Source organism: Anopheles coustani, chromosome 3 (genome assembly GCF_943734705.1).
Source record: "Anopheles coustani chromosome 3, idAnoCousDA_361_x.2, whole genome shotgun sequence".
Lineage (NCBI taxonomy): Eukaryota > Metazoa > Arthropoda > Insecta > Diptera > Culicidae > Anopheles > Anopheles coustani.
In genome coordinates, this window is record NC_071288.1 from 82035554 (window position 1) to 82062666 (window position 27113).

Here is a 27113-nt window from a genome sequence, read left to right on the forward strand (position 1 = left end):
TAAACTGAACCGATCTGACCGGTCGAAGCAGTTTTCTTGCGGAAGGTGAAAACTGGCCGCCGTGCTTTAACTTTCATAAAAGTTGCTTGTGTTGTACACAATTTTCTGTCTTGCTCTAGCTCACGAGCTAGTACGGAAGGTTCGTTTGGTTACATACTTTGCGGAGTTAACTAAGGACTGTTGCATACATCGCGGTGTTAATTTGGCCGCTTACCTTTCTCGAGCAGCGGCTGCGTTTTGCTAAGGCGGCTGCAAAATGACGTCACACATACCATATGTTTACGTTTAGCTACCACCGACAGGGATCATGTTATTATGATCAACGCTTAAGTAAGCATTCGAAAAAATTTCTTTTTTTTTTTTAGAATTGCATTCCATCATGAGATTTCTAAATATCGTCTTAAATTTGATTTTAAAAGCAAAATGATATTATGCTGAAGACAAACCAATATAATTCGATTAAACTCATTTCAATTCTTGCTTCTCATTAAATCATGTCATTCTATGTTTCAAAAACACGTTTCTTAATTTTGTACGTACGACACGGTTTCAGCAACATGCGGTAAACATATTTTCTATAAAAAAATTCATATTTTCATTGCAAAACACAGCTTAAAATTTTCTAATGGCGTTTTCATTCAATTTATAGCTTGTTCCGAGGAATAACGTTAGAATTAAACAAAATAGACAAATTTTAACGATTTTCCATGCAAAACCGGAATACGCTAGCAACTTTCTGTTGAAAGCTAAATAAAGAGTAGCATTTCTTTTAAATTCAGAACAAGTATGACAACTGTATGATTTAAGTTGAATCCGCCGTGGACAAAACAGTAAACCAACTACATTTGATTATATGTTTGACCAAATATTATTTAAAGCCAGTCGACGACAAGTGGGAAAAAATCCCTGGTACTTTATGTTCCTTTTGAAGCTTTTTCCAGTATATTTTGAATGTTTTGGGGCCCGTTAAGTCCCATAAAACGCCATATCGTGGCTGAAAACCAGCGAGCACGAAGTCGTTGTTTTTCCTGGCAGGACTTGTGGCGTCTGGAGAAGTGTATAGTGTGCAGTTCATTTCGTAATTAAGCAACTTTATTAGAAAACAATCATAAAGAGTATGATTCAGTGGTTTAGACATACCCGGCCACAGTAAATCATGCGCAAATAGCATCGGAGGAATTAAACGGGTCAAAAATAATTTAAATACCCCACATTTCTAACCCTCCGCATGCATCTCAACTACAACCAATCGAAAACCCATGAACAGCACCCTAAGGTAGGACCTATTCCAACATTCTAAAGTCCAAACGGAGAAGCATCCAAACGGAGAAGCAGATCGTGAATGCCACACAACAGCTGAAAAAACTCCTACATGAATGATTTTGTCGGTTATGGCTAAAGTTTCAGCCAAGGACCGTAAGGCTTTCTTAGTGGGCGTCGAAATATTTTTTGAAAGTACTAAAAAGATGAAACTTTACAACAAAATTTACTTCATTCAATTAGCTTAGTTAAATTTTTTCTTTTCGCAATTGAAAATTTGTCTATTTTTTTTAATGCAAACGTTACATCAGTTCCGTGTTCTTCAATTATAGTATAATATGATCCCAACAGTAAACTGGTGAAGATAAAACATCATCAAACTAATAGTGAAAAGCTATGTGAAAATTTCTTTAGTTTCTTGCGTATAGGTCAAAAAGCCATGTCTAAATAGATGATGGCTTTTCACGGGTAGCTGCTATTTCAAGTTCAACTGTATTTGACCTGCTGATCAGTCATGGCAAGGATTTGCGAGATCTACATATTGATATTAAAAAATCTTAGGAGTAAATTAGGAGTTATGCAAACACCATGCCACACTTTTCTGATCTATGTTCATCAAAACGTTTGGAATGATCCAACTGAAAACTTTGAGATAGGCGTAAATGAATTATTGATACCATTGCCGAAAACATTTGACGAAAACACAATATTTTACTTGTGTAATATGGTCAATGAGCTTCATATCCGCAAATAGTTCATATGCAAGGAACCTGAACAATAACTGGGCTTACAATCGAATTATCGATTTGTACGTTTTTGTGTTTTTTCGATTTAATAGATTGGTCCTGCACAAGGTTCACAAAGTTCACAATATGAAGATTTTGAGCCTCAAAGTCCAAACACTTTCCAGATAGTTGAGATCATATTTCAAATCTTAAATGACAATAAGTTTTTTGCGACATTTTCCGTTCAAGTTTTAGCAGATGAAAGTCATAGGCCCGTGCGGCGCACAAGCACGACTCATACATTCGTCGACCTCAATTCTTAGGGAATGGCGCGAGTTGAACGCAAAATTTACTGTCAGTCCTTAACTGTTAGTCAGTCCTTAACATGGTGGTTAATGTATAAACTATGTGAATTTTTCGTTGTCAGATTGAAAAATACTGGCTGAAAGGAAATGCTAAGCTGATAGCAGCTATACCAACGAATCCTTGTAAATCAGATTATAAATACTTTTGAGTTTGGGTAATGAGTTTCATTGTATAAAATAAAGAATTTAAATATATACATGTTGGCTTTAAGAAATATTGATAATACAAAAACATTTATGGAATACAATCTCATCGATTCGGATTGATTGCATTCATTTTTAATTTGCACACTAATAATACACACATGTAACCATTCTAAGGCATTTATGAAAAGGATTGAGAGTTAAAAAAAGAACATCAAAATTTATTTGATTTAAACTTATACCATATCCTTATACTTAAAATAGTTTTAAGCGTTACTTAGCGTTTTTTTTCGTTTGACGCGTTTTTTCGACCATGCGTTTTTCGACCGTCGCGCCCGCCACAGCTAAAACCAAACATGCGATGGAAACACTCTCTCTCTCTGGATCGTTTTCAGCAGAATATCAAGAGCAAAATCACTACAGCATAACACAAAACCTCTGTGTCTTGAACGATAAAGTTTTCATCTTCACTTAAGCACAAGTTTTAATGTATTTTAGAAAAAACTTTTGTAAACAAAACACACACGAACAAACACGCACGAATGAACAAGTTGGAACTGCATTGACAGCTTGCTTTGATTTCCTTTGTAAAGGTAGGGTAATGTAAGCCAGTTTAATGAAAATGATATTTTTTCAAGACACTGACAGGGCCAAGGTATGTACATCGTTTCAAGGTAACCTTATTTTTAAATCAACATGTTTTGTTATCAAAATAGATTAAAAAATGCTTTTATTGTACCTTTAGTGCTTAAAAAAACTGTTTGCTTTATTTTTGTTCATCGAGCATATGGTGATTCTTTTATCATCGAAAAATAATAGATACGTCAGCTGTCCCAACCTTGATTATTAGATGCAAATATCAATTTCAGGCAAGGCCCAAGGTATATATAATGTTTCAAGGTAACTTTATGATAAAATCAATAGTTTTTGTGATCAATGTGTTTTAAAAATGTCAGGATTTTTAGTTTAGCAAACTATAAACTGAAGAAGCGTGGTTTTCATATTTTGATTTGATGAACATACAATGATGCTTTTAGTTTCGAAAAATAAAGATACTCCGACTATCCTAACGCTGTTTATTTTATGAAAACAACTTTGTCCACGCAAGGTACAAGGAGCATTCAAAAATTTAAGGAGACTTTATGATAAAATCAGTAATTTGGTTATCCATTGGTGGGCCCAAAGTGTTTATAGAGTTGTAAGGTATCTTTGTAAAAGCACATTTTTTGTTTTCAAAAAGATGTGATGCGTTCCGTAAAAACAAAGTTTATGCGAACAACAATCAGCAGAAACACGATAGCAATCGGTTTTACTATTTCATGTAAATATAATGGGCATGTGAAACTGATCTTGTGCAAACCCAAGGTGTACACAGCATATCAAATAGAGATAATGGAATATCACCATGGGTTTTCAATAAAAAAATGGAATTGCAAGGTGATTTAATTTTTTTGTCATAATTTTGACATCTTGATGCAACAGTTTTGACACCTTTGAGGAGGGCTGGTGACAAGGTGTATATATTAGAAAGTGAAGTCGTCCAGAGTAAAATGACATTTCATGACTTGACGTAACACTGCTGTTGGTATTGTTGTGAGTTTTGAGTGAGTATTGGACAAGGTTTGAGCTTATGACATATCAATACTCAAATATGGCACACCTGCCACAGCGACGTAATGTCACCTTCTATATATATATACCTTGGGCTTGAAAGCCAAAAAAAAAGTGAAATAGAGACATGACAGAGAAGAAGGAGCAAGAGGGAGAGGAAGTCAGATAGACTGGGGAAGCAGGAATGAAAGTGAAATAGAGAAGAAGAGAGAGAGATATAGAGAGAGAAAGAGAGAGAGAGAGAGAGAGAGAGAGAGAGAGAGAGAGAGAGAGAAAGAGAGAGAGAGAGAGAGAGAGAGAGAGAGAGAGAAGGGGTGGGAAGCGAGTGAGATAGAGAGAGGGAGAGAGGGGGAGGCGTGAGTGAGAGAGAATGAGGAGTGCGGGGGAGGGGGCGTGAGAGGGGCAGCATAAGAGGGGGAACGGGAACAACCGTGCGCTGGCCGACTTTGGTAGCAACGTGGTCAGTAAATTGGAACGAACAAGGCGGGATAAGGGAGATACATCCTTCCGAGCAACACAGAAGGTGGGGGATAGCATGCGTCACAGTGTTCCGGGTTTCGAGCTGATGCTGCGGGGCTTCGAGCTAGACCAGGAAGAGGTCCAGAAAGATTTGCATCTAATTTTTGATTCCACAATTCGAATTTGTATTTTAACCCGCTTACCACCATTTGACACAAAAGACCTTCTACAGAAAGAACTAGAAAAAGTAACGCGGACGACATGAAACCTTCCATGGGGCGGAAGGGGATCCAGGAGTTACCGACGGGCCAGGTACCTGGCCTCCAAAAAACTAGTTAACACAACTTAAAATAAATAAAATATGCTATAAATAAAATAAATAAGCTAGTTTAAAATACGTTTTAACCATCAAGGTCAATTTGAAAATCTATGTCACTGCCATCTAGTGGCGTGCGCAGTGAATGCGCGGCTAATTTAGAAATAACCGATTCAGCAAAGACACAGATTTGCATACAATGCGGCTATTTAATAATGTCGCTCACTTCCAGCTCGAATTCTGCTCGAAGTTGCTCAGCGCCGCACTCGTGAGAGGGGGGGGACATCATACTTTGTTTTTACCGCCCAAAGCGTATCGATCGGGTCAGATCCTATCATTACAGTTATGTTGTGTGGTGGTTGGTTGCCAAATTTAATCCCGATCCGCTTCCTTTCGTCCTGGCTGCTGATTTTGATAATTTTTTTGGTAAATCATGTATTTTGCCACTTATTTGGTTGATTGGGCATACTAAATTGAGCGAAAACTCTCTCAAATATTTGTTGGGAAACCATGAATTTCAATCTTTTTTTTCTCTCTTAGACTGCCATCCCAACAAGCAAAGGATCTGTGAAGCACCCGCTGAATGAGTGGCTCAATGACCAACCAACAAAGACCATTCATCCATGTTGTCAACATTAGCTGGGAGTATATACCTTGAAAGGGCCAGCACCGAGTCTGCCGATTGACGAAGGTAGCACTATTTCGAACATCCAGAATATCACCAGTGCTGCCGATGATGATCGTACTCCACCACCTAGGCACGAAAACTACCGAGAACTTATGAAAATAACAACCTGCAAACTAATTTGAAACACGCAAACACAAAGCCGGACCTATAAATTTTGTCAGATTTAGCTGGTTTTGTTTCGGGTTGTGTTTAGTCCATGTATTTCCGATGATCCGATGCTAAAAGCAGATCATTCAATCTTAAATATACCAGATTGAGAGAAAACGTCACGTTGTTCAACTTTAACTAAAAACAGTTGCGACTACATCGAAGCTACTTCAGTGAAAAGATTGCAAAGCGTAATCATATTGCGCAATCGGTAAGTCATAACTTAAACTCGCAATAATTCGTCATCCTCATCTACTCTTGTGTTCTCTTTTCGTAACCAGATATTGGAAGCTCAACCTCCCTTCTCTGGTTGTGTTTAATGCCCACTACTTGCTGTTTGCTGCTTCTCTGGTCCTGATTCTCAGGGGTGGCACTTGCCACTTGCACTTGACATTTACTAAGGAATTACGCTTCGTTCTGCTAAATCGTGTCTTCAGCGTACTGAGGCAACACATCTTTACATTACCAATCCCGCTAGACGAAGTTGCATCGGACGTAGGCTTAAGATGAGCTGTAAGTAAGTTAGAAACTTAAGCCCCAGCCAGAAATTTTCGTAAGATAAATGAACTGAGCGTATATGAAACTCAAACGATCACACCGTGCTACGCTTCGTTTGTTCACATGTATTGACCGAGTTTGTGTGCCAACATTCATCGCACCGATTGCAAAGCAATCCAAGTACGATCATCGCAATTTATTTTGAGGTACTTCATCTGGAGAGAGATGTTCATCAAGCATTGCTCCAGAGGACTCTCCTAATGTATCTTTCTGTATAGTCAATGGCTGATTGTTCAACAATTCACAGCACAGCATTCCCTCGATTTGTTTGACTACGGCCGACGGTATCTTCGTGCAATCCTTTGCGCTTCTAGAGTTGAGGGGTAAAATACATTCCGGAAACGTAAGGGAACTTTGTAGACAGAAGGACGTACATAAAGTTAAACTAGCAACAAAATATATTTTTGATTCAAATTCAATCATGAATAATGAAGAACCAAAACCCTACTTTGGGGAAACCCCAAACTCGGACACACCTCTGAACACCGTCCTCAATAACAGTGACATCAAGCGCTCATCTGAAAAGGAAAGAAGGCAAACTGTGACAACAAGGAAAAGTAATTCGAATAAAATTACAAACAGTGTGCGACAAAATCTCTGGAGAACATGTAAACAGTCCTCTCAAGAGCCGCCAGCATTGCAATCAGTGGAGAACCATGCAAACAATTTCCCCAGTACTGACATCAAACAAAGTCCTTCTAATGATAAAAACCATCAAGAATGTAGAGCAGGTAATAATAATTCGTTCCCTATTGAAAATAGTGTTCCACAAAACACAGATCTTCGAAAAGAATTACCGAAGAAACAAATACCGCAACACGAACATCGTCAATTGAAGCGACTACCAATAGCGGGCAACAAAATGAAAGGCTGTCGTTTTGAAACTCACCATGTTGCTATCTTATCGCTTTTATTGCTTACTTCTAACAATTCAAATTTAGTAACAGATATCAAAGAGATACCAGCCGGCCCATATAATAAAAAAATAATATCGAAAATATTTGATGATGCCATAACATTTTCCGATGTTTTTACTGACTGTTTTCAGTTTAAACACAAGCAGATGATAAGCAATCAGCCTTATATTATCACGCGGAATGACCTTCTAGCAGAGTCATATTCTAGCAATAACCCTTTTTCTATCAAGGGTTATACAGAAAACAGCATACCAGCAACTGGCAATTTAGTCATAGTTACGAATGCTGTAGTTGATAAAGACATAGCGTCGGAATTTGAAACTACGAAACATGATTCATTCAGCGGAATATTACAATTGTATATTCAATATTTAAAAGCGAAAACATACACTTTCGAATCAGGGTTCAAAGGCAACAAGAAGGCTTTACAAAAAATTGTTCTAGTTAGCTCAACAGATAGTGAAAGTGTAGTCACCGTACTTCTTACTAAGCTGTTTGGACAAGAAATTTTGGTAACGCCAGATGTTACTCGAGAATTCGTGAGTATCATCAGCGACTGGATGTCACAAATCGATTTTTATCCAATGGATGTTAAAAGAATAACAAATATCCTTCACTACATAGAGCTTTACGCGCGTACGAGCCGAAACATCTCGAACAACGCAAATCAAGTTTCATGCGGCGACGATTGTTTGTGCAGGATCGTTGAGAAACAAAATGAGATCAAAGAGATAGCCTTCATACCAAATTCAGGTATAGACCAAACAGTAGCATGCAACATATTTTTAAAACACAATCGCAGCATATACAAAGGGATGAATAACGTATTATACGTTCACGAATCATGGCCCGGTAACAAGCCGGAGAATTTTAACGATTGTTTTGAGCAAGTTAAAAAAGGAGCTATTTTGTTGGTACCTATAACGGATTCAATTCGTTGGGAACAATTAAAAAACTCCTGCAAAGGCCTCTCTACGGAGCACATTAAAGCCGTAATCGGTGTGACCAGCGGCTTCTCGTCCACTTGAGCAACCTGTGCACTGCACAGTCATGAATTTTTAAAATGAATCACAAAATTATTTGTTTAGTTATGGTATTGTTACAGGGTCCGGTCGCAAAATAGTAGGTATCTGGTAATTGGAATACAGGGTCTGCAGCCAAACAATGGCAGGACCCAACCGGTACAGGGATTCATGAACGTGCTAGGGGGATTGCCTGAGGAGAGGGTAGAGGGATATCTGCGGGCACATAATTGCTAACCGCGGTGACTGAGGGGAATCAAGCAATCGTATTGTTGCGGTTGTCAACCGGTCGCAAAATAGTAGAAATCTGGCAACCGTGCCAAATAATCAAATAGGTACCTGCCGAGAGAGGCTGTTACCTCCTATGCTATTTTTTTGCACTACCTGTAGTCTAATGCTTAGTTTATACGAGGCGCAAAACTCTGAAAATACATGCGAAAATATCATTTTTTCTGTCACTTTTTTTCGCTTCGTGTAGACGTTAACATTCGTGAGCCGATGCAGATGTAAGCTGAAGCGGTAAAATGCTGTCAATTGGCCAGTCAACTGTCAAAGTAAGCGAAAATCTGTTTTTCAGTCGGCGAGTGAAAAATAGATTTGCGCACCTGGTATAGAGTGCCGGTGGACGGAAAATAGTTGTTTGTGATGATGTACAGTGGTTGTTGATAAGATTTCGTTGTACACAATACCTCTGTGCTGTTTTTTTACAATAAAACAATCAAATCAACATTGAATGCGCTTACATCTACATCGGCTCACGAATAGGAACGTCTACACGAAGCGAAAAAAAGTGACAGAAAAAATGATATTTTCGCAATACACGATGCAACTAAGGCAAAGCCAAGGGACATCATTTTTAACAACACTAATTCCACTAACGCCGAAGAAATTCAGGAAAAAAGTAATCAACTTCAATCCGCAGTGCGACTGGAGCTTAACAAGAGAAAAAACAAATACGAAGAGCGTAACAAAAATAATGAAGCACCAAAACAATTTAACACTGGCGACGAGAAATACGCAAAAATAACACAAAGGCTAACAAAAGACAAAAACCCTTTCCGAATATTCACAGTAAAGAAAGATAACAAACTAACCTTTGAGGATAACAATAATATTAAGATACACAAAAATCGTGTAAAAAACTAACATAAATAAGCTACTAACAATTTACCCACTAACACCTTAACACATTTTTTCTAATTACAGATTACTAACCATTACTAGGCTAACACTTGCTAACAACTACAGGCAAATCTTTAGCAACAATGGAATCATAGCGTTTAAACTGAAATCAGTAAGAATCAGAGTCGGTTATGAAAGAATAATTCATGAAATAGATTTGGAGTCCATTGAACATAATTTAGAAACTCTTCAAAACATTTCGGAAACATATGAAAACACAAGCCACCTCAAAGACACTCTGAACCAAAAAATCCGAATAGCTAACGAAAAACTGAAGAGCCTCCAATTCAAGAGATCAAAAAGAGCACTCATCAATATCCTAGGATCGGCTATAAAATACATCGCTGGTAACCCAGACAGTCAGGACCTAGAAGCTATCGAAAAAAGCCTAAGTACGCTGGAAAACAAATCTAATCAAATAATCGAGAACCAAGATAGGCAAATCAAAATCAATACTATCTTACAAAACAGAACAAGCAATATTTTGGCAAACCTGAAAAAGATAAACGCACAACTAACGAATCAATTAAACAAAAACCTAGCAGATTTAGATATAGTAAACTTAATTCTCAACTGCGACAATATCATAAAGATCGTTGAAGATATAGAGGAACAAATAGCTTTCGCCAAACTGAATTTGATAAACAAGAACATTTTGTCAACAGAGGAAAAGAACTACATCTTCAACCAGCTTAAAAATCAGGGCTTAGAAATCAATTTCGTAGACGAAATATTGAAGCACACAAGTAGCAGCATTTCTTTTGGCAGCAAGAGAATCATTCTCCTAGTTAAAATTCCGAAGCTAGAAGAAGACCCGTATGACTTGATCAGATTAGAAACAATCAGCAGCAACGGCACCACAGTCGACACCCAGTTCCAGCTGATCGCGAAAAACCACGACAAAATCTACGCACAGCCTGCCAATTGCGACATTTGCGAAAACTCCACCCCGGTAAACGACGAATGCATTTTTAACATACTTACCCACAAGTCACCAAAATGCCACACCACCAAGAGTAAAAATGCAACGACCATAAAAGAGATCGACATGGGCATCGTAATGATCGACACTAACGTTAGCGTCCTGATAAAAGACTCATGCGGAGAGATGATAACCATAAACGGCCCAACAATAGCAGAAATCACAAATTGCACGATAACCGTACAGAACCAAACATTTTCCAACACACCGCAGAAGAGATTCAAAACTGAATATCTAACACCACTGTACGCAAAAACATTTCAAAAGCTAGAGCCGTTAGTAAAAGATGAAGATCTCGAAGAGCTAAAGAAGAAAAACTTACGACATATCAGCAAAATCCAGACCTATGTACGAGAAACACAAGGGAATCTCTTTGCTGGAATTACCATCTTCATTGTTATCATCATCATAGGATAGCTTTCCGTTAATCATTTTTTTCACAAAAAGCATCATCAGCAGATTCCACAACCCTCAGGAATCTCCCCACAAAACAACGCGACAGGAAGCGATGAGCAACCAGAAACAACCGGCCCAATGGATCTCGAGGCTCCAAAGAAAAAATGGACAAACCCTCACGGTCCAGCAATACTCGAAGGAAGCGGAAAAACGGACCCCGAAGGCTCAGCAACAAGACAAGCGCACCTTCCCAGATTTGCGCTCTACAGAAGCCAGTCGAGGACGACCGACAAATCCTAGGGGGGAGGAGTTACATGGCAGACGATGCAGAACACGTGGCAGGGCAACGTGACCACGCCAGCCAGCGACCGCTGTCCACCGTGGGAATCGCTGACGAAGCGGACCACGCGCCTCAGCCTGCTGCGACAACCGGACACCACCGACCAGACGCTGACGCGGCGGACCTTCGTGCGCGACCGCGCCACGACATAGTTTTAAGGCAAAGTTGTAATCAGTTCGTTTCCGACCTCCAATCAATCCGGTAGTAAATAAAATTGTATTTTTTTTAACTCAATCGTAACGAGTAACTCTTCTTCTTCTTCTTCACTGGCCCGCTCGCAGTTGAGCACGTCGTGCTGACATGGCCTGGTCACCAATCGCTTTCCAGGTCACTCGGTCCATGGCTGCAGCCCTCCAACCCCGGTCGCATCCGATGTCTCGCAGGTTCTGCTCCACTTGGTCCATCCACCGAGCTCGCTGAGCTCCTCGTCGTCGCGTGCCGGGCGGGTCGCTGGTGAGCACCTTCTTGGTGGGGCATGAGTCCGGCATCCTCATGACATGCCCCAACCAACGAATCCTGCCGGCCTTCGCCATCGTCAGGATGTCCGGCTCGCCATACAGCTCAGCTAGCTCGTGGTTCATCCTTCTCCTCCACACGCCCTGCTCACACACACCGCCAAAGATAGACCGGAGCACGCAACGCTCGAAGACTGCGAGAGTCCAAGATTCGTGCCCATAAAGGACGACCGGTCTAATCAGCGTGCGGTATATGGCACACTTAGTGCGTGGGAGAAGCCATCTGGACCTCAGGAGTTTGTGGAGCCCATAGTAGGCACGATTCCCCTGAACAATGCGCCTCCGGATTTCGCAGCTTACGTTGTTGTCCGGAGTTACGACAGTGCCAAGGTAGCAAAACTCCTCTACTACCTCAAGTTCGTCGCCGTCCACTGATACACTGCTCCCCAGCCTGGCTCTGTCACTGTCAGAGCCTCCGACGAGCAGGTACTTTGTTTTCGTCGCATTGATCATCAATCCAATCCTTGCGGCCTCGCTTTTCAGTCGGGTGTACGCCTCGCACACCGTCCTAGTGTTCCGCCCGATGATGTCGATGTCATCCGCGAAGCCGAGGAATTGGAGAGAGCGGGTGAAAATCGTGCCACGGATGTCGAAGCCCGCGCTCCTCATGACACCTTCCAGAGCGATGTTGAATAGAAGGCAGGAGAGTCCATCACCTTGCCTCAGACCCCGATGAGATTCGAACGGATCCGACAGCATGTTCGAAATCCTCACCTTACACTGCACCCCCTCCATTGTGGCCTCCAGCAGTCGAACCAGCTTTTCGGGGAGGCTGTACTGCCGCATGGTCTTCCATAGCTCCTTCCTGTCTATGGTATCGTAGGCCGCCTTGAAGTCGATGAAGAGGTGGTGCGTCGGGATCTGGTGCTCCCGGCACTTCTGGAGGATCTGCCGTAGAGTGAAGATCTGGTCGGTGGTGGATTTGCCTCCAACAAACCCAGCTTGGTAGCTTCCGACGAAATCTGTAGCAAGGGGCGCGAGTCTGCAGAAGAGTATCTGGGATAGGATTTTGTAGGCAGCATTGAGAACTGTGATGGCTCGAAAGTTGGCACAGTCCATTCTGTCACCTTTCTTGTACACTGGGTGGATGACACCCAGCTTCCAGTCCTCCGGTATCCTTTCCTGCTCCCAGATTTTCACAATTAGCTGGTGCATACTGACGGCAAGCTCTACCGAACCCATCTTGAATAGTTCTGCCACTAGCCCATCGCTGCCAGCTGCTTTGTTCTGTTTCAGCTGCTTGATGGCACTAGTGACTTCATCCAAGGATGGTGGGAGCACATCGTCATCTACCTCCTGGCTAATGTGCTGCTCAATTCTGCCTGCGCCGCTGCTGGACTCCCCTAATTCCGCTCCGTTCAGGTGTCCGTTGAAGTAGCACTTCCACCTTTCGATCACCTCTCGCTCGTCCGTAAGAATGTTGCCCTCCTCGTCACGACACATTGCGACGTTTGGCGTGTAGCCGCCTCGTGTCTTCTTCAACATCCTGTAGAACTGGCGAGTTTCCCCCGACTGAGTTAGCTGCTGCATCAGTTGTTCATCCGACTCCTCGAAGCGGCGCTTCTTGCTCTCGAAGAGCCGGGTTTGCTGTGTCCTCAGTCGTTTGTAGTGTTCCACGTTCTGACGGGTTTCGCGCTGCAGCATTCGGGCGCGCGCTGCGTTCTTCTCGGATAGTGCCCGCCTGCACTCGTCATCGAACCACTCTTTCCTCTGGTTACGTGGCTTATGGCCCAGTGTCTGCTCGGCTGTGCTGCTGATGACTCGCTCCACCATACGCCAGTGGTCATCGAGGGACATTGTGGCGGTCGCGATGTTGTCCGGTAGCGCTTCCCCAAGCGCTGTCGCGTAGCCCTCGGCAACAGCAGGTGTTCGCAGCCGATTCGTGTTTAGGCGTGGGGTAGGCCGGTGACGCAGTGTGTTGACAGCGCAGAGCTTCTGCCGTAGCTTCACCATAACCAGGAAGTGGTCCGAGTCGACGTTTGCGCCCCTGTACGTACGTACGTCGATGATGTCCGAGAAGTGCCTTCCGTCTATGAGAACGTGGTCTATTTGGGAATATGTCTGCTGTGGTGATCTCCAGGTGTAGCTGAAACGAGGTTTGTGCTGGAAGAAGGTGCTACGGATGTTCATGTGCCTCGAGGATGCGAAGTTGATGAGCCGGAGGCCGTTGTCGTTGGTTAGCTGGCGGACACTAAAGCTTCCAATCGTAGGTTTATAGGCCTCCTCTCGCCCGACCTGAGCATTTAGATCTCCGATGACGATCTTCACATCATGTTGTGGGCAGCGGTCGTACTCCCTTTCCAGCTGCGTATAAAAGGCGTCTTTGTCGTCATCGCTGCTCCCAAGGTGCGGGCTGTGCACATTTATAATGCTCAGGTTGAAGAAGCGTCCACGTATCCTCAACCTGCACATCCTGTCGTTGATCGGCCACCATCCGATCACACGCTTCCTCATAGCACCCATAACAAGGAACGCCGTACCGAGCTCGTGCTTATCTCCACCACTCTGGTAGATCATGCAATCGCTGCGGTAGCGGCGCTCCGAAACTCCCTTCCAGCGAACCTCTTGAAGTGCTACTACCCAACTACCCATTTGAATGCTATAAACTCGAGTTGAGCGGGTTATAGCCGGCTATCTGCAAATAATAGCCGGCAGCGACAACTCCCCGCGATAGCAGCGTCTTCGCGGGCTATTTCAGTGGTGAGCGCGCGAGCACCCCAAGGCCTTGAGTTACTTTTCCCCGCGGTGTATTTGTTTCTTTCACTCCGACGCTTGGCTGTGACGTCACAGCCCGTGCGCCGAATAAATACGTTGAACGAAAATAATTTCAGTTTATTTTTCTTTTTATTTACCACTTTCTTTTGTTGATTACCCACGATTTGCCCGTTCTATGCTTTTTATCACAGTCTGGAATGGAAAATAAAAAAAGTGGAACAAATAATTATTTACCTTAAAAAATCGAAATCTAATTGATATTTTGCTGAACGCATTGATATTTTGCTGAACATGAAAAAGGCATTGTTGTTATTGAATATTGACGATATCGATTGATAACAGTGGTTATACAAAATTTCTTATATAAACTCAGTGTTACAAACGCGTAACGTGTGTAACGCTCCGTCCCACGAGCTGCCAAATCCCGATAATCTTCGGGCTAGTGGCCAACTTCGGGCAAAGTCAGGTGGTGGGGGGCCGACGTGCGTCGGCCGGTATAAAAGGAGCGCGCTCGCGCAGGAAGCTCTTTTCCCTGTAAAATAGACTGGAAATAAACAGTGAAAGTTTTAAAACGCCGCCAGTACGGCAGTTTACTAAAAATCATAAGTTTTATTTACCACCACTTACACCACAGGGACGAAGCGGTTGCCTTTGCAACATTTTTTAAAACTTTCAGCAAGTTTCACCGAATCAAGCAGCACGAGCCGATACCACTCCGTTTCGTCAAAGATGTCAACAACCGAAGCATTAGCAGGACTGATCGAAGATCACAACGACGCCTCGAGTGCAACCGGTGCAGACGACGATAATGGGGCGTTTAGGACGCATGATGCTCAGCGGGTAAATTCGACGGAGGCAAACCTGTCCACCGAAGACGACTCGACCACCGTCGAACCAGCTGGAATCGCGCCTGCGCCAATCTACTTGGAACGGCAAATCATCGCGCTGGAGAGGAGGGAGCTCGAACTCGAGCGCAAAAGCATTGAGCTAGCAAAGCGTGAGCTCGAGCTTCAAAAAAGGATGCTGCATCCTAAACGCAGCGAAGACGGTCAAGGTCCACAAACCGAGATCGAAAAAGCGGAGGACTGGCCGAAACGGACGGCGCAACTCGGGGCGATGACCGGGCTTTATGACGCTGATGCATCGATCAGCAGCATCGCACAGCAGACGAGAGAACGCGTACCGTTCACACACACCACTCCACTGCCACACGACGCTGATGCATCGATCAGCTGGATCGCACAGCAAACGAGAGAGCGCGTACCGTTCACCCACACCACTCCCCTGCCGTCATACTCGAGTCCACCTACACTGCAGGACGCTTTTAGGCGGGACTTAGAATTTCTGCATAAAAAACATGAGCTGGAGGATAAGTTCGCGACGGAACGAGAACGGTTGTTTAGGGGATACGGTGTGCTTGGAGGTGAGCACCGCACACACAACACACCTAGTGACACTTCCGCAACACAGAAGGCGAATTTCACCACGACCGCGCTGGAGCAAAGCCAACTCGCCGCGCGCCAAGTAGCCAGCAGGGAATTACCTAGGTTTTCCGGTGCCGCCGAAGAATGGCCGATATTTATCGCAAGCTACGATAGCTCGACGGCCATCTGCGGCTATTCCGATGAGGAAAATCTTTTGCGCCTGCAAAAGGCGCTCAAAGGCAGGGCTCGCGAGGCTGTGCAACACTTAATCCTGTTTCCGGCCGGCCTGAAACTCGCGATGGCGACCCTGCGGTCTCAATTCGGACGGCCGGCGGTGATCATCGAATCGATGATCACCAAAATACGCAACATGCCCACGCCAAGGGAAAACCGCCCCGATCTTCTGGCAAACTTCGGCGTGGTAGTGAGGAACATGTGTGCTACCATCGAGGCAAGCGGTCTGCTCGACTACATGTGTAACATTGCACTGCTGCAGGAGCTTGTCGGGAAGTTGCCGCCTTCCGCATTTTATCAATGGGCATGGCACACTCGAAACTCGCACAACACGACACTCCGAGATTTCGGTCACTGGATCGGGGAGCTTGCGGACGGCATAGGAGCCTTGCCTGTTACGTACACACCATCGGCTCCAAACACGCTGCGATCCGAACGATCCCGCCCAGGACAACACCCGACGCGACGGACAAACGCGTTTGTGAACGTGCATGCAACGGAGGTGCAGGACGATACAACACGTAGCAGCGGCAAAGTGTGCGTAGCATGTGACGGCCGGTGTAGTGTCCTTACAGAGTGCGCGACGTTCTTATCACTTAATGTGAAGGCGCGGTGGGCCATCGTAAGCCAGCGGAAGGCGTGCTCCCAGTGCCTGAAGTGGCATCGAAACACGTGCCGTATGACCAGCGTATGCGGACAAAACGGTTGCACGCAGAAACACCACACTCTGCTGCACAACGAGAAAGGCGGTAATCGGCCTGCTTTGACAACGGCGGTGACGATGGCAGAGTGCAATGTCCATCTGAACGCAGCGGACGAAGTTCTACTACGATACGTTCCGATCGTCCTTCACGGCAAAGGAAAGGCGATAAAGACGTATGCATTGTTGGACGACGGATCCTCATCGACCTTCATTGAACACGACCTGGTCGAAGAGCTAGGGTTAAGTGGAGTTCCGCAGCCGCTGCGTATTAGCTGGACCGGTAACCAGGAACGCGAGGAGGCCGGATCAGTCCGGTTGGCCCTTACACTTTCCGGCGCCTTTGACGGTAGCAAGCGCCATAAACTATCGAAGGTACACACGCTGGAGAAACTCGCGCTACCAGAGCAGTCGCTGGACACGGTATCAATGTCCAAGCGATACAAACACATCAAGGGAGCGAAGGCCGAATCCTACGCTGCCGTTAAACCCCGGGTGCTGATCGGAGTGGACAACTGCATATTGGGTCAATCGTTGTTGACTTTAGAGGGAAAAGCCAACCAACCGATTGCAACGAGAACTAGGCTGGGATGGATTATTTATGGCCCAGGTCTACGCTCGGATACTTCGACCGAAAATTTAACAGCCGCACATCACGACAATCGTTTCTGCAGCGATGTTGATAATGCCGGGCAGCACGTCACATTTAGCACCAGAAGAGCACAACTCTCGCAGCAGCTGGGAATGTTGAAAAAGAAAGTAAAGGTGACAAGTAACCGCTTTCAGATCGGTATCCCATCTGTTGATGGTAACGTACAGTCATACTTTCAAAAGAACCGCATCGCATGCACCTACATAATGAGCCTAATTTTCCAACTCTTCCTCAGCACTGTCGATCAAGCATACAACCTGCATAGATGGATCCCCAGCGGGCCATGGTTCCAGTGGTTGCTGACTCTATGCATTTGGCTAGTGTATGGGCTATCGGCAGAGGGGATCTCGCTAATTCTGCATCACACAATTCAGAGCTGTTATCTCATTGCCTCGGCATGCCAGTTGGTATGTAACCGTGTGACACGATTACTAATAAACCTCCTGACCGTGACATTAGAGGGCCCCAGCATAAGGAAACCTTCGACCGTCTTCGATGACGGCTCTACGGCACTGCGACCTAAAAGGAAAGGAGATGGGAAAGAGAGTATCGCGGACGGAGCCGAGCATGTACAGGTGCAGCAAGTGGGACGGAGGAGAAGTAAATATGGCCAAGTCGGCATAATTACTCGGGGGGCAATGTTACAAACGCGTAACGTGTGTAACGCTCCGTCCCACGAGCTGCCAAATCCCGATAATCTTCGGGCTAGTGGCCAACTTCGGGCAAAGTCAGGTGGTGGGGGGCCGACGTGCGTCGGCCGGTATAAAAGGAGCGCGCTCGCGCAGGAAGCTCTTTTCCCTGTAAAATAGACTGGAAATAAACAGTGAAAGTTTTAAAACGCCGCCAGTACGGCAGTTTACTAAAAATCATAAGTTTTATTTACCACCACTTACACCACAGGGACGAAGCGGTTGCCTTTGCAACACTCAGTGTCGTCGATATCTACAGTTTACGATATGTTAGTCCATCTTTTTGGTATGATAACTTTATGTTGACTTTTCCTATCTTATATTTACTTATTACGTGGACTCGATTTTTTGTAATAAAAACTGTTGTATTAAAAGGAAGCAAACCCTTTAGATCATGTTTCGTATAATGAGAATCGAAAATATTTTAAATAATAGAATATCAGCTTACCAGTTGACCTTTCTGCTATCAGTTATGATAATGGCGATGTTCTTGAAGGCAGCAAACATCAGATAGTGCATTGCATTCATGCGGACGACGATTGATGTATGGCAGATAATCTCAAATGTTTCGATGATTTTAGAAAATAAATAAGACCTGAAATACACTTTCCCGTATCATACAGCATTTGCATGTTATTATTTCAATACGTCTTTTAGCAGGTAACTTACTTAATTAATTCCCGGAAATATTCCGATGTACTGCAATATCGCCGAGGATGCTCTTCATGAAGCTGAAGCCTACGAAGGGAGTAAAATAAAAAGGAAAAAACACCTGGTGGCTTTGGCCTATCGAGAAGTATGTTCGTAAAGCTTGAATGCATTGCATGCAATTGAATGCATTGAAGAGTGCAAATCCTCACTTACAGCGTGTTTAACCTTTGTGCTACAAAAAACGAGAACATTATTTAAATGTAGATATGAACAAACTATGCCATATCGTCAAGTTTAGCATCATATCTGATCACTGCCGGTAATCTTCATTTCCCATTTCCCATTCCCATTTCGAAGACACTGCATGTAGATATTCCAAGCGTATTTCGTGTAAGTCCCAATATGACTGCCACTAAAAGTGTTGCAATTACAGCAGCAATGCTAACAGCAACGCTAACAGGCTAACAACACTTTACCATTTAACGTGCAGCTAGAACAAAACATGATAACATTAAATCAATGCTTATTAACTAACTATTAAGAATAAAATACTTTAATTACTTACTTTATATACCTATTTGTTTCCGACTGTAACTTCTCATGAAAACCAATCATGTGCGCGTTTCCTCTGTGAGCCGTAAAACGTAACACCGTTCGTAAACGTTTATGAAGGTTATGGTTCGACTTCGCAGACGCCTTCGTTATGAAAAAATACAGGACAAACAAAACAGATGCAGATGCTGCTGAAATGAAAAATAAGCATAGGACTATGGTTTATAAGCTGTAGGGCGGTTTCGGATCGTTTATTATTGCTTGAATAATCTTACCTGATATTCGACAATACTGAACCGCTAGCACCCCGGAAGCACGCATCCACAGAGAAGTTGTTCGTTTCGAAAACATTATTCTTGGCTCTTTCAACTAATATTTAGTTATGTGATGCAGCAGGAGCAATAGATTCACATTACATCAATTTCAAACTGAACCATTATTATTAATGTTTGTTTCATACTTCACCTTCTTTATTACTTCTTCGATAAAGGAGGAAGCAAAACATGCTCGCACAAACTTTAAAGATGCGCAACGATATTAGTTTACTTGTAAGAACACAATAATAATCAAACATTAGCAACGTTAGAAGAACAAACACATCACAACTCACCTGCATGTTTCAAGAAGTTGGTTTGGTACGTTATTCAATGCTACGACACCTTTTGGCGATTTGAATCAAATGGCACACTGAAGTATATCTGTCCTGACTGAATGCAGTGTAACTGATGAAACCACAACAAACCCTCAGTAAAGATGCAGTTTGCGTTTGTAATGCTGCAAGAACAAAATACAATACCATAAATGATAAAACCATTTGCATGGAACACTTTCAATTTATTGCTTACCAGATTGTTTACATCTCGGCAGGTAAGGATTCGTCACCATGATGTGATTGCACATTCCGGTTAAAATACGTTGCAAACTGCTCTGAATCGTACGTTGATCGATTGAGGGTTGATTGAAGATAAGAAATATTGCCCTGTAGCAGCTGAAATGTAAAAATAACATGTAATTATCAGCGAAAAACTTTAGCGAACTTACCGTGCTGCGTTGTTTACTTCGATGTGTCAAAATCACTCTGCGTGTGAGATGCGCCGTACGAACGGGAAAAAACATCCACACGCACATCGTCGCGCTCGTTCGATCGCACAAAAAGGACGCTCCTTTGCTATCGCGGCATCTGCGGCGGGCTATGTTCGAGACCGGGACCGAAAAATTTGGCTAAGTCCGCGAGCGACGGGTCTCCGCCACTATCGCGGCATCTGCGGACGGCAATCGTCGAGAGTGGCATCGCAAAAATCGGCTAAGTCCGAGAGAGCTGGTTTTTTTTGTATGGAGTTTTCTCCGCGATGCTCAATTTTCAAATGGAACCCAAATCCAGGCTGGTTGGGTATCTCGAAGCCGCGGGCTCTCACTTTCTCTGTGAGTATTCTGGTACTCCCGGGTGATGTAAGAGACCTGCAGTTCCATGTACCGAGTTTCCAATCATAGTCCTTTTTCCGTTGCGAGGGTCGGGCATGATTGGTCCAAATCGGTTTTTCTTCGTAGTGACTTTTCGTTGCGTTTATACAGGGGGTGGCTTGCAAGGCCTCTCCCCCCGCCTCCTATCTCGTCGGTGGAACAACGCATCCTAGCTGTTTTACGTCCCGTAGGATGCCAGGACAGGGTGTACAGCCGCCCCTAACATGGGGAACAGACGCTGGTTCGAGCCGCTCCTAACATAGAGAACAGACGCTCGGGGGTGAACTACTAGCAAGTAGTAGTCCATTCCCCCTCTCAATTCAGCCTTGCCGCCCATCCGCCCAAGGGGGTGGGTTTCCCCGTGTACCCAAGCTTGGATATTTAGGCGACAAGTTACCGTTCTGTACGTCGCGGACGTATTGAGTAGGAGTTGGGGAGGAGAGCCTATAGTAGCCTTCAGGAGGCGTCGGATCCAACCCTTTACAGAACGAGTAACTCATAACTTATATATTTATATACCTTGAAATACTTGTATAAATACCCAGGTTGCTATTCGAGCAAATATGCGGAAACTTTCGAGCAATAACGCGGAACTGGATCATAATACCCTCAATTATTAAATAGCCGCATTGTATGCAAATCTGTTGAGGGTATTATGATCGAGTTCCGCGTTTTTGCTCGAAAGTTTCCGCATATGTGCTCGAATAGCAACCTGGGTATTTATACAGGTATTCCAAGGTATATACATATTAGGGTATTATGATCCAGTTCCGCGTTATTGCTCGAAAGTTTCCGCATATTTACTCGAATAGCAACCTGGGTATTTATACAAGTATTTCAAGGTATATAAATATATAGTTTTTAACAAGTTTCGAGCACTTTGATTTTTAATCAATTTTCAAAACGATCGAGTTATTGGTGTGTTTTATACTATGGCTAAATGGCTAAATAAATCAAAGTGACTTGTCTAAACACAACGTTGATATGAAAAGTGCATCCTGAATTATCATGTTCTTGGTAAATACCAAGATCCATAGAACCCACATATGCTTCGGACACATACGGTCTATAGAGATCCATCGACCAGGAGGTGCTTGAAACTGCTCGACGATAACGACGCGCGTCGTTTCGTATCCGCGCATCGTCTCGACGCGCAGGTGGCGTCGTTTTGGATCGTCGAGACGCCCAGCCATTTTGTCGCTTTTTTCAAAGTATTGTTTACCTTTTGTATGGGCCAGCGTCGAGAAGTTTATCGTTTCCGCGCTCCCAATCATAATACCCTCAATAGTTTTTAACAGTTTTCGAGCACTTTGATCTGCAATCAAACTTCAAAACGATCGATTGGCATTGATGTTGTGTTTAAAAAGGATTCAGTCAGAATGGTTCCTCTCATGCTATTAAAGTATGACCATAACTAAATTGAACCAAAGAAAGCGCGCTACTGTGGCGCCTCTAGTGGCGTCAGCCGGAAACTAATATTTTTAGTAGTATAAGTAAACAATAACAATGAAGTTGTGAAAGTTTCAGACCTGTACTATTTTTTTTCGCGAAATGCCAAATAATGGAAATTGATCGACCGAAAATAGCTCTGCACAAATCACTGGAGCGCCGGTGGACAGATTGACAAGGCCTGGAATCCATAATAAAAGCAAAGAAAAATTAAAAGTATTTTTCTTTTGCACAGTTATACATAAGGTTAGTTTTAAAAATAGGTTTTTACTATTTACATGTTCCCTGTTCCTATAAATTCACATGAAGTATTTTGCTGCTTTTTCGACCTGCCATTATTCCAAGGTGGTCTTGGAGTGGTACTGGAACAATAAGATCCACTTGGTACCAAAACCAAATTTCCCAGAGTTTCACCCCATCGAAAAACTCTGGGCAATCACAAAACTTCATTTTAAACGAAGTGTTGGAACAGTTAGAGATGTTCTTGGCAAGAAGAAGTGAACGGACGTTGCGAAAACGGTGTCCCTTTCCACGATACGAGCGCTAATGCAGGAACCAAAACACAAAATACGTGAATTTATAAGAACAGTGAACACTAGAATACTAAAAACCTATTTTTATAACAATCGTTATGCATAATTGTACAAAAGAAAAATACTTGTCATTTTTATTGTTTTTTTTTATGGGTTCCCGGCTTATTCAGTTTGCTCAATTGCCTTGGTTTTCCAGTGATTTGTGCGGAGCTATTTTCGGTCGATCAATTTCCATTATTTGGCATTTCGCGACAAAAAATAGTACAGGTCTGAAACTTTCACAACTTCACTGTTATTGTTTACTTATACTACTAAAAATATTAGTTTCCGGCTGACGCCACTAGAGGCGCCACAGTAGCGCGCTTTCTTTGGTTCAATTTAGTTATGGTCATACTTTAGGTGTGGAAGAAACAATCAGGGAAGAAAACCAAGCAGAACGACAATTTCGTGAAAATTTAAGAGTGAATAGAAATGTGTTGGAACTGCAAGATGAAAGGTACGTGGGGGGACCCAAAAGTAACGGGAATCGGGTTGTAGGGAGACGAGGGGGAAAAGGGGATCGGGTTCAATATTTTATTTTAAAAGCTTAACATGTTCTTGATCAGTATGCAAAGTTTAGTTTCTGTAAGTGCAACCTCTAGTCTTTGAGAATTTTTTCAGTGTAACGGTTTTAGTGTTTTCGGCGATTTTGTGAAATGACCAAGTGAAACTGAGGTCAATCTCGTTCTGAGCTCCTCACAGCTTCAAAAGCGGACGAAAATGTTTCAGAAATCAACAATCTTGTTCAGCATTTGTTTATCCAGGATTAAAATAAAATATTGAACCCGATCCCCTTTTCCCCCTCGTCTCCCTACAACCAAATTCCCGTTACTTTTGGGTCCCCCCACGTATAAAATGGTATCTTATTTGTTTATCGTTCGATGTTATAATTACTGTTGATATTTTAGGTTTGTGAGAAACTTCCGAGTAAGTCGGTATGTGTTCCGCGAGATACTCGACGAGATCGGAGACGAAATTTCTCCAACTTATCGAAATGGGATAACCGCCATTCAAAAACTGGCTGCAACTTTAAGATTTTTGGCTGAAGGTACATATCAGCATGGCGTGGGTAAAGACTTTTTCGTTCCAATGGCGCAGAGCACATTCTCCGTTGTATTAAGCCAAACATTAGATGCCATAGAGAGAAAGTTGTGTGCAAAATGGATCAGACTAAATATGACCATTCGAGAAAAAGAAGATGCCAATGCATTTTTCTTCTCGAAAAGTGGAATCCCAGGAGTTGTGATGTGCGTAGATGGAACACACATCAGAATTATGAAACCAAGAACAAATCAACATCTGTATTACAATCGGAAAGGTTATTTTAGCATTAACGCTTTAATGGTGAGTGTATTTTAATTGTTGCATGAAAAACACATATTAGGTAATTGTTGCTTACTTTTCCTTTTTTGTTTAGATATGCGATAACCGACAAAAAATTCGATTTGTCAATGCGAAGTATGGTGGAGCAAGCCATGATTCTCATGTTTGGAACCGAAGCCCTGCCGATAACTTCTTTGCTGCTAAGTATCGTAATGAAGAACAAGATTTTAAACTTCTAGGTAAGAAAGATCGTGCTCTGTCGAAGCAAACATAAGTAACGCATAAAAACTTCTTCTTTGTAGGTGACTCTGCTTACCCCGGCAAACCGTGGATAATAAAACCAATAAGAAATGCCCAACCATACACGTCGCATGCCGAATACAATAGCCGTCATAGCAAAGGAAGGTTTATTATAGAAAGAGCCTTCGGTGTTTTAAAAAGCCGGTTTCAATGTATTGCTGGCGCAAGGCAGCTTCATTATACTCCTGAAAAAAGTTTACAGATAATAAATGTTTGTAGCGCGCTTCATAACATGATGATTGAGCATAGACAATAAATGTAAAGTTTAAAGTAACTTCTGTATTCTTTACTATGAATCTTTTCCTTCCATACACTGGATAAAACTCCCTCTGCTACTGCTCGTCGCTCCTTTTTATATTCTACTATTTTCTATCTCCATGTCTGCTCGATTACTTTTCGCCCAACTCACACGGCCTTTCCTGACATTTCTTCCGCCCCGGAAGAACTTTACTTTTCCTATACTATATTCCTATACTATATTGATAACATTAACCTACCCGCACGGCCTTTTCTGACTTATTTCTTGCGACCCGGAAGACTTACATTTGGCATCTTTGTTTTGTTTACTTCACCATTTACTTTTTTCTTCTAATCGGTTTCCATGCTTTCTTCTGTGCTTTCTCTTTTGCCTGGAATCGACGCAACGTCGATTGCGTTACGGTGGAGGCTACGGCGCCTTTTGTTCTGCCGGTGCATCCTTTTCACTCGTGTTCTTGTGGCTACTCGCAATTTCCGAAAAATATCCTCCTCGGAGCCATATTCGTTCGACTCCTTATCACTATCATAGCCCTCATCATCTTCGTCTTCTTCCTCCGCATCCTCATCATCTTCAGCATTCTCCAAGCTCCTTGGTGTAACTGTTACACCCCGTCCTCCAACGTTTGTCTTTAATACGTCGTTATCCTTCTCAGTACGGCGCTTTCGAAGAATTTCCATCTGCTCAGCGCACTTCTTGTTGGGTTTCGATTCTTTCTCGAGGAAAATCGCCATCTCACTTAGCTGAGCTTCCGTTATGTTGCAGGCTCCTTGCAGCAAATTGAAATTTTTGGTAACACCGACCAATTTTTGTTCACGATCATCGCTTGCTTGCTAGCTTTCGCCAACTTATCAAAAGCTTCGTGCAATTCTCGCTCCAGTCGCCCATTGTGTGCTGACGACAGCACTCGTACGCGATCATTCAGCTGACACTGCTTCTGCTGACTGTCCTTCAACTTTTCTTCCAAAGACTGGATTTTCGCCACACACTCGATCAGCTTTGTTTTCTCCGCCAGCCGATCCTTTCCCGAGCTTTTCAATACATCACGCTCCTTCTTCAACTTATCTTCCAATCCGGTCAGGTCCGATTTTAGGTTTTCTATTTGCTTATCACGATTTGCCATGGTGTCACGCTGTTGTTTCATATTAAACTCGTATTCTTCCTTCTCGTTCTCGTCTATAACGATGTTGAAGATATGTGTGGCGCACACCAGCACCATCTAGGTGTCAACAAGCCCATCGCGGGAACTAGTACGCCAAGGAACGGAACCACGGAGTCGAGAAAGTCCGGAACTCGCGGCCGTCTTTATAAGGCCGGTCGAGGAGGACATCTCTCTCTTCGCCCTTCGTTCTTCGGTCCCAGCCAGTAGTGACACACGCTCGCGTACCCATCGTCCCGTGTTTCAGAATTGTGAAAATTATTGTAAAAATATAAGACATACGCGATCGAATAAAGAAACTAGCTCTTTTACCCCGAAACAGCTAAAGATTGTTCTATTATATATTAAACTAGGTAAAACGGCCCGGTTACACGGGCCCATGCTGATGAAAGAATTTGCATTCAAATCTAGTGAAGTTTCGGTAGATCCAAAAAAAAAGCTTTACTCTAAGCATCAGCCAGGTCAGAAGATTTAAGCTGTATCTAACTGTGTATGGCTAACCCTAATCCCGGTTATTCTGATATGATATTCGCTCAATGGTTGTCGTATGATATGATATTAATCACCAGGTTATAATTATTATCTGATTATTTATATCTTTAGCTGTTTCGGGGTAAAAGAGCTAAGTTCTTTATTCGATCGCGTATGTCGTATATTTTTACAATAATTTTCACAATTCTAAACCACGGGACATTGGGTACGCGAGAGTGTGTGACTACTGGCTGGGAACGAAGAGAGAGAGATGTCCTCCTCGACCGGCCTTATAAAGACGGCCGCGAGTTCCGGACTTACTCAACTCCGTGGTTCCGTTCCTCGGCGTACTGGTTCCCGCGATGGGCTCGTTGACACCTAGATGGTGCTGGTGTGCGCCACAGTATTCCCCCACCAGACTGGTGTTACCGGTAACGAAGTGGGATGACTACTCGACGTTGTGACCGGGTAACACCGGTCGAGATGTTTGTCTGGGGTGCAGGTGGTGCGGGTGGTGTCAGCGTAGGCTGTGGTGTCGGTGTTGGCTGTGGCGTAGACGCAGGTTGGTTCGGCATGTAACATGGCTTCAGGCGATCAATGGAAATTTTTACCGATTTCCCGTTGATCTGTACTTCGAACGTTTTTTCGCTACGCCCTGTGACTGCGAAAGGTCCCTGATATGGCGGGGTTAGAGCTGGCCGTACGGTGTCGTTGCGGACGAAGACGTGGGTGCATGTCCGTAAGTCTGTATGGACGAAGGTGGCTTTGTTGGTGTGCCATGCCGTTGGTGGTGGCCGGATGTTTGCCATCGCCTTCTTCAGCTCTGCGGTGAACTCCGTGGTGTCTCTCGGAGTCGTCTGTGGGTCGCCGTGGAAGAA

At 43.5% G+C, this 27113-nt stretch overlaps 1 protein-coding gene across 1 annotated transcript; it reads left to right on the forward strand.

Annotated features, from left to right (window-relative positions):
• The first annotated feature begins 22084 nt into the window (after positions 1–22084).
• Positions 22085–24605, forward strand: LOC131267637 (putative nuclease HARBI1). Its single transcript, XM_058270565.1, has 5 exons — positions 22085–22101; positions 23082–23183; positions 23635–24070; positions 24144–24288; positions 24352–24605. Exons 1-5 carry the CDS (start codon positions 22085–22087, stop codon positions 24603–24605), a joined length of 954 nt encoding a protein of 317 aa, XP_058126548.1.
• The last annotated feature ends 2508 nt before the right edge of the window (positions 24606–27113 follow it).

Coding starts and splice junctions, on each gene's coding strand:
- LOC131267637 (XM_058270565.1), top strand. Junction 23,184..23,634: donor TTGGAACTGCAAGATGAAAG/GTACGTGGGGGG, acceptor TTGATATTTTAG/GTTTGTGAGAAACTTCCGAG. Junction 24,289..24,351: donor ACAAGATTTTAAACTTCTAG/GTAAGAAAGATC, acceptor TCTTCTTTGTAG/GTGACTCTGCTTACCCCGGC.